Source organism: Clarias gariepinus, chromosome 2 (assembly GCF_024256425.1).
Source record: "Clarias gariepinus isolate MV-2021 ecotype Netherlands chromosome 2, CGAR_prim_01v2, whole genome shotgun sequence".
NCBI classification, from domain to species: domain Eukaryota; kingdom Metazoa; phylum Chordata; class Actinopteri; order Siluriformes; family Clariidae; genus Clarias; species Clarias gariepinus.
This window is the reverse complement of record NC_071101.1, coordinates 47,066,277-47,075,000: the sequence shown is the minus strand read 5'-3', so window position 1 is coordinate 47,075,000 and position 8,724 is coordinate 47,066,277. Positions and strand designations below refer to the sequence as shown.

At 37.3% G+C, this 8,724-nt stretch overlaps 1 protein-coding gene across 1 annotated transcript; it reads left to right on the top strand.

The window, feature by feature from the left end:
• Positions 1-3,745: 3,745 nt before the first annotated feature.
• tmem244 (transmembrane protein 244) lies at positions 3,746-8,170 on the top strand. Its single transcript, XM_053491060.1, has 6 exons — positions 3,746-3,943; positions 4,494-4,579; positions 6,196-6,272; positions 6,845-6,970; positions 7,872-7,916; positions 8,073-8,170. Exons 1-6 carry the CDS (start codon positions 3,797-3,799, stop codon positions 8,168-8,170), a joined length of 579 nt encoding a protein of 192 aa, XP_053347035.1. The 5' UTR covers positions 3,746-3,796.
• The last annotated feature ends 554 nt before the right edge of the window (positions 8,171-8,724 follow it).

Genomic DNA, 8,724 nt, shown 5'->3' with positions numbered 1-8,724 from the left:
ATAATCACAAACACAAACTAGCACAGATACATATGATTAAGTGTTTAACTGTTGTTTTCATTTGTTTCTATAACCAGTAATAATAATAATAATTATTATTATCATTATTATTAGCCCAACTCTTTGACTATTTAAAACAACGTCGGGTCCCATTTTTTGCACATTGAAGTTGTTGGTTTAAGTAAATGTATTTTTAAATACACAAACAATCCCCCAACAATTAAAACACGCACACATGACTTTAAAAATAAAATTTATTCTTTCAAAACTAGTCAAAATAAAAGTAAAAACAAATAATTTGTATAAAACAGGTGAAAACATGTTTAATTTTTGCTTAAAGGTCATTAAAATACCCGGATAACACCAGCTGCTTATCAGTCTCTATCTGGTTCTTTTATATTAAAATATCATTTTTTAAAAATATTAAAGATAGAACTGTTTAATTCTTTGTTTCCCCCCTAAAGTATCAGACGTTTTGCAATTCTATGTTCAGAACATACGGTAGACCTGACCAAACATCATTCTAAAGCTGTTGCACTGTGACGTCATCCCTCCTACAGCTCCCTTTAACAGCTTGTTCAGGCTCCTCCAGTAGCTCCAAAAGGCCAACCGTCATCCGTCTGACCCCCCAATCCTCCACAGCGGAGCTCTGATTAAAGAAAACAGGAGAATTTAGTGAAGACAAAGATAAATAAACTGTACAGAATATCTAGTTGTAATAAATATAAAAGATATTAGTAAACCTACACCACAGAGTGTGTAAAATACTGTTTTGGGGAATTCTGGAATGTAAATAAACTGGGATAACTTTAACCATTGAACTTTGTTAGTGTTAACCCCGGTCTGTCTGTATTATCGTCTGCATTAAATTAAAATGCGGACGATAATACTTATTTTCATACAAATAAGTTAGGCGATATAACACTCGTATATATTAGTTAATCTCTGAAGACAAACTATAACTACCCGAGTACTGAAGCCCCCCTCACCTCCTCCCACACACACCTCCCCCCACACAAACACACCCCCCCCACCCCCCCCCCACCACACTCCTTAACTGATAAACACTTCAGAGTTTTTATCCAGCTCGGTAACTAAGCGCTCGCGCTACCGCGCAAAGTCACGGCCAAATTGAGAAAAATATAAACCCGGTTATGAGCGTTTAGCTCGCGAGCTCCTGTACATCTATCCTCAGCTTGTGTCCTTCATGAACTGCATCACATAATATTCACAGATATAACCTGCAGATTAACTCTTACCCAAAGAATAAATAAATGCTGAATTAATCCAGACAACACGCGGTCAGATGCTAAAGGCATTGTTATAGAGCACAAACACTCTTCATCCGGTAGTGAAGCTTTTGTATTAGGGACATTAATAGTATTTTCGAAGCTTTAGTGTCTTTTTTAGTTAAAGAGGAGTGACATTGTGAGTTTGTGACACTGACAGTAAGCTGTAATGTTAACTCCAGACTTGGTAAACAGATCATTAAGTTATCTAAAGTCACATCTGACCGCTGCTGGTGCTGCCAGTGATTTTCAAAACGGCCGGTAAAAAAACTAAACTGGAAAATAAACTGTAAACTAATCCCAAACAAATTTTATAAATAAAAACACTTACCGTGAATAGTCCATTAATCCGCCATCTTCATCTCTAGTGCAGTTTGGCAGCGTCAGTTCGGCGGGGTGGGGGTGGGTTGTTAAAATCACGTGATTGCAACTCAGCGCAACTAAATTGCTGGCTTGTGTTAACGGGTCCTTGAGAACGAAGCGCCATCTAGTGGTGGAACCAGGTAAATGCATAAATAGGGCTTGAATGGGCGTGTTTACTGTGAAATCTTGACACGCCTTTCTCGAAGAAAAAGGAGGGGGGACTACGGCGTGCATAAGGCAGCCGTACGCCATTCGTACGCAATTCACACTTCCGCGGCTATTTGGCGTGGCTCCATCTGTAGCCCTGTGTGAAAAAGTAATTGCCCCCTGAATCTAATAACTGGTTGGGCCACCCTTAGCAACAATAACTGCAAGCGTTTGCGATAACTTGCAACGGGTCTTTTACAGCGCTCTGGAGGAATTTTGGCCCACTCATCTTTGCAGAATTGTTGTAATTCAACTTTATTTGAGGGTTTTCTAGCATGAACCGCCTTTTTAAGGTCATGCCACAACATCTCAATAGGATTCAGGTCGGACTTTGACTAGGCCACTTCAAAGTCTTCATTTTGTTTTTCTTCAGCCATTCAGAGGTGGATTTGCTGGTGTGTTTTGAGTCATTGTCCTGCTGCAGCACCCAAGATCGCTTCAGCTTGAGTTGACGAACAGATGGCCGGACATTCTCCTTCAGGATTTTTTGGTAGACAGTAAAATTCATGGTTCCATCTATCACAGCAAGCCTTCCAGGTCCTGAAGCAGCAAAACAACCCCAGACCACCACACTACCACCACCATATTTTACTGTTGGTATGATGTTCTTTTTCTGAAATGCTGTGTTACTTTTACGCCAGATGTAACGGGACACGCACTTTCCAAAAAGTTCAACTTTTGTCTCGTCGGTCCAGAAGGTATTTTCCCAAAAGTCTTGGCAATCATTGAGATGTTTTTTAGCAAAATTGAGACGAGCCTTAATGTTCTTTTTGCTTAAAAGTGGTTTGTGCCTTGGAAATCTGCCATGGAGGCCGTTTTTGCCCAGTCTCTTTCTTATGGTGGAGTCGTGAACACTGACCTTAATTGAAGCAAGTGAAGCCTGCAGTTCTTTAGATGTTGTCCTGGGGTCTTTTGTGGCCTCTCGGATGAGTTGTCTCTGTGCTCTTGGGGTAATTTTGGTCGGCCGGCCACTCCTGGGAAGGTTCACCACTGTTCCATGTTTTCGCCATTTGTGGATAATGGCTCTCACTGTGGTTCGCTGGAGTCCCAAAGCTTTAGAAATGGCTTTATAACCTTTACCAGACTGATAGATCTCAATTACTTTTGTTCTCATTTGTTCCTGAATTTCTTTGGATCTTGGCATGATGTCTAGCTTTTGAGGTGCTTTTGGTCTACTTCTCTGTGTCAGGTAGCTCCTATTTAAGTGATTTCTTGATTGAAACAGGTGTGGCAGTGATCAGGCCTGGGGGTGACTACAGAAATTAAACTCAGGTGTGATAAACCACAGTTAAGTTATTTTTTAACAAGGGGGGCAATCACTTTTTCACACAGGGCCATGTAGATTTGGAGTTTTTTTTTCCCCTTAAAACCGTAAACCTTCATTTAAAAACTGCATTTTGTGTTCAATTATGTTATCTTTGACTAATAGTTAACGGTTTTTGATGAGCAGAAACATTTAAGTGTGACAAACATGCAAAAGAATAAGAAATCAGGAAGGGGGCAAATAGTTTTTCACACCACTGTAGATAGATAGATAGATAGATAGATAGATAGATAGACTGACAGACGGATAGATAGATAAATGGGGTTTCCTTTGTTTAAAAAGATTATCACAGCATCAGGATTTGCTAAATACCAGGTTTACCAAGGAAACAAAGAAATGACATCATACAGCAAGAAAAAAACACTCGAATCTTAATTCCTTCTCTAAATCCAATCACGAACAAGGATATTTTTTTGCCCTTTAGATGTTTTAATTCCTCTAATATTCCTGTTATGACGTTTCAGTTATGTTTTTGTCCATCTCATATCCCTCTGAGTGGGTTTAATCCGCCTCGGGCTGAAGCAAACGTTTAAGCATGTTGGTAATCCCGTTAAGACCTGTCCTCACAGACACACAGGGTTAGCATCACACTATAGCACTGGATGTTTTGTGCATGTTCTCGACTCTACGTCGAATGATAAAAGGGAAAGCGTGTGCTCTTCATGTGCTCTTCATGTTGTGGGATTGCTGCTGCTGGTGCTGTGGGACGATCAAACGCCCCTGCAAGCTGTCGGGCAACACCAGGCTCAATAACACTCGGGTAAAACTCTTGGTCTCGGGTTCAGGAGATCCACAGCCAGATAAAATTGAAGTAGAAGTTTGATGATTAGATGGCATGTTTGGATGAATGAGCAAAATATAATGCAGTATTGAATGTTAAATTCGTTCATGAATCAGTTGAGAATTGACTCTTTAAACTGAATCTTTTTATTATTATTTTTTATCAGGAAAGATTTAGATGATTTTGTTGTTATTGTATGATGTCATAAAAGCCACTAAAGAAGAACACTCCCTAGAACAGATATTGTGATCCAAAAGAATCGACCAAATGATTTGACTCACTGAAAAGAGTCACTGCTAATTAACCCTAATTAGTCACTGATCAATAACCCTAACTCAGACCCATCACTAAGGTTAAGGTTAAATCTTGCGTCTGAATTCCTTAATATGTATTTTCTTTACTGTAGTTTATAAACAATACAGGATCCTTTACTCATTCCTGATGCATACTGTAAATATTCCTAAAAGTTGACAGCTCTTCTACATGACGCTGTGTTTATGTCCAGTATCTGTGGCGTTTCCTTCGCCAGGTCGTTCTTCAGAACCTGTTGATATGTACGGTGTGTTTCTACTCGCTGTACTACATCGCTGTCAGCTTGTGCATCGGCATCCTGAAGTGAGTCTTATAAAAGAATACATTCGTGTGTGTGTGTGTGTGTGTGTGTGTGTGTGTGTGTAATTGTGTGGGTTTGACTTCCTGTAGCGTAAACCCGTTCCCTTGTGGCCTCTCAAAGGTAGAAGGTTTCGTGTTGCCCTTTTTTTCAGCTGTGGTGAAGCACAGAAGTGCCGAAGACAGAAGTATGATGACTATTTTAGTTTTGCACTGGAGCTCCAATCAGGTTGCCAAGGCCAGGGGTTTTATGTGGCCTAGTCACAGTTGACTTTTTAGGGGGTCACAAAGGGAATAAAGAGAAAGTGTACAGTAAGTGCACATACAGTCATAGAGTGATGAGTTTATGATGTGCACATGTGAGCTCCTGTACTTGTAGACGCCTAGAAAGATAATCATCAGGAATGCACGATCACTACAGTGAATTTGTTTAAAACGTAAAGGATGGGGAAAGAAATCATCTTACACAACCCCATTAGGTCTTCAGCTTAAGATTTTCTCATACAGAATCCCTATTTGCAAATTTCTGCCACTCTGATAGTGATGTCACTTCCTGTCATCTTTAATGAAAATTTCAGTAGAACATTATTTATGATGTTGGTCATCGGTTTATTGTCATTATGCACCACCTCGTACCTGTCTTCCAAAACATCTAAGATCTGGATGTTAAAGTTGTCACTTTTTCTTTCATATAAAAATATCATCAAATGAAGAATAAAATGGTAACGCTTGATAGCGTGACATGAACATAGGTTTCCCCACATTAGCAAAGAAACTTCAGTGCAAAGCCAAAGATTTGATCTGCCTGATCATCTACATTTGGAGTAAAGAGGATGTTGCATTTATTTTCCAGCCAAAACATGGTACTGTATTGGTGCTAAAAAGTATCGCACCTAGGTGCAAAAATTATACATCATCTTTATCATCTTTATAACATCATTTTTTATAATACTTAATGCTAATTATCTCCCGATCCATGTTTTGTTTTTATGTAAATATGCATACACATTTATATTTTTTTTAGATAAAAAAACAACACATTTGCTTAATACAGTTTCCTGCTCTTTTATGTTTTAGTGTCCGTTACTTGTTTTTTAAAAAAAACATTTTAGGGAAGCAAGATTGGTCATTTTCATATTGCATAAACTTCAGAAGTTGCTTCTTTGGCACACACACACACATTTTCATCACCGATACTAAATTTTGACTTATTTACATTAAAAATAATCTTTTGATCTTTTAAAATAATTTATTAAAAATAATCTTATTTACTTCGAAAATAATCTTGGCTGCTCATTCTAACTTGGTCATTCTTTGTCACATTTGTACCAGGGTTGTTCAAGTCAAACCAAGACTTTTGACTGTATGAGAGTAAGAGCTATATTTCTCTATATAATGCCCTGCTCCACATCACTGTACTGTGCTTGAAGTCTTCTGTAAATGTCAATCACTTTTATAAATTGTATGTAAATTTTTATCAAAGCATATTGTCATGTGGATTTAGTCACAAGTCCTGGTTTGACTCGAACGCCTCTGGTTATCGTGGTATTTTGGTTCTCTTAAAGCGTCTGTGTCACACGGTCTGTGTCAGTGTGTGTTTGTGTGTTTGTGTGTTGTATCAGGGTCGACGAGGTGGACGGCTTATTAGCGCCTTTCAACTACAAAATACAGCCTTCATGGGCCAGCCCGGAATATTTAGGTGAGCCTAATACAAGCCTTTTAAGGAAAGACAAATGTGTTGTATTGTGTAAATACTGACGCAATGTTTATTATCATTTTGAATAATTTATATGAAATGTACTTTCATATTTGTATTTGTTTTACTTATGCCATTATAATAAAATTTAACTACTACTACTACTAATAATAATAGGGAGAGTGGTGGCGTAGTGATGAGCACTGTGGCCCCGCACCTTTAGGGTCAAGGGTTCGAATCCTGGGTCCCCAAACTGCCTGTAGTGTCCAGTATGTGTGCTCTCTGATGGACTGGCACACTGTAAAGCGGGTATCCCACTTTGTGCCCAATGTGCCCGGGTTTAGGCTCCACACCCCTTGCGACTCTGTACCGGATAAGCGCTATAGAAAATGATTGGATGAATAATAAGGATTCAAATACACAGCCAGAATACCATGGCACATTGTTTAAAGCATCACCTGCCCATAAACTGAATGATGGATTACACAAGCAGGATTTACATCGTTTTAAAAGTCATTAAAACGATAAAAGATTTGAGCAATTTCATTCTGGCTGTCCTTGTGTTTCCCAAACAGTGAGCGTGATCTCAACGGAAGTGACGTACATCATAGGAGGACTCGTATTCGCCTGGATCGTGGAGGAGTGTGTCTGGGACTACGCCATCACCATCACACTTTTACACATCGGCCTTACGGTCGCTGGTACAGAACCTTATATAGTCAGACGCCACTTTAACTGTGGATACACTTTACATGGGATGGACATGAGGTCACACCGACCTTCACCTTTCACCAGCAAAATGTGAACTATGTTCACTCTTGAAGTGGAAGGTGTAGAAATTTACTTAAGAAAGTCCCAAGATAATGTAGTCAATAGAGTCGCATGGACATGAGATCATAGTCAGCTTCACTTTTGACCCCCAAGATCTAATCAGTTGATCTTTCAGACAAAGTGGACATTTGTGTCAATTTTAAATAATTTCCCCCAAAAAACATAATGCTCTGGCTACGGCCGTCTCTGGCACTGAGGCATAAAAAGGCGTGAGGGAATGGCTGTTTATAGCTGCTATAATTTCTGAAACAGGCGATATTCCTCAACACTGAATATAACTTTAAATAGATACACATATCATACATTTAAATGCAGATGTATTATTTTGTGATAAATAATTAATGCATAGGTACACAGAGATATTAAAACAAAACCATGGCAATTAAAAAAAAGTAATATTCTTCATCTATCTTACTCATGTTGATTATACATCAAACACAATTAACAGATGAAACTTTTAATTAATTATGTATATGTTTAATACAAATATAATTTAAAAAACTCTCAATCTTAGTCTTTTAATACACAATCATTCAGCATTTCAATACTTCCAAACTTTACACTTGGTCATATTAAGTTTATTCTTTTATTTCTCCATTATCTAATTTACCATTTCTAGCTGATGTTGCTATATATATATTTTGTATATATATATATATATATATATATATATATATATATATATATATATTTTTTTTTTTTTTTTAATTATTATTCTGTACCATGATTTATTGAACACACATACTGCATGTGTGTGATGTTGTGTTTCAGTCATGGCTGATTTCCCCTCTACAGAACACTGGTGGATCACTCTTGGTGAGTTGACCCCTGGTTCCTTTGACACCGGAGTAAACAGCACTAATTTCTCTTTCAGAATTTCACTTCTAATCCATTCCAGGATTCATATAAGAAAATTAATTGTGTTTACTGATTGTAGTGTCTAAACCATTCCTAAGCTAGATGTGCTTACAGGTGCAGGTTTAGTCATGATGATCTTCAGTGGTCAGTTCTTGGCGTATCATCTTTTCCGGAATAATTTTGTGCATCCTGAAGATCTCCAAAATTTCTGACTTGCATCCCTTCACAGACTATTTTTTTTTACTTTTTAAATATTTCTTACACTTTTTATATATGTCACACACACTTATCTGTCGGGATTTATTTTTACTTTTTTAAAGGTTAAGTGCAGGTTAATTTATTATATTTTTACTTTATACTTTGTATTAATTATTTTTATGTATTTATTTTTTTGGGCTGTGGAACAAATAATTTGAGTTTTCATTATTTCTTATGGGAAAATTTGCTCTAATTATTTTATTTTTTTGGTTTTGAATACGAGCCCGCTTCCGGAACAAATTATGCTCGTAATCCAAGGTTCCACTGTATATATATTGTGGTGTCTGTGCATTATGTGTTTTAAGATATATTTGTATTAGGAGTAAATAAATGTTAATGTATCTGTAAATTAAAGCTTCATCTGTTAATTGTGTATGATGAATAATCAACATATGAGAGTAAGATAGATGAAGAATATTACTTTTTTTTAAATGCCATGGTTTTGTTTTAATATCTCTGTTTACCTTTTAAATGTAAATACTTCATCAGAAAATTTTTATGGGAATTT

Excerpts from the sequence above, each read along its gene's own strand:
- tmem244 (XM_053491060.1), top strand. The coding sequence starts at position 3,797 with ATGTTCTCGACTCTACGTCGAATGATAAAAGGGAAAGCGTGTGCTCTT. Across the intron at positions 3,944-4,493 it reads CCAGGCTCAATAACACTCGG|GTCGTTCTTCAGAACCTGTT; the intron begins GTAAAACTCTTG and ends TTCCTTCGCCAG. Across the intron at positions 6,273-6,844 it reads GGCCAGCCCGGAATATTTAG|TGAGCGTGATCTCAACGGAA; the intron begins GTGAGCCTAATA and ends TTTCCCAAACAG.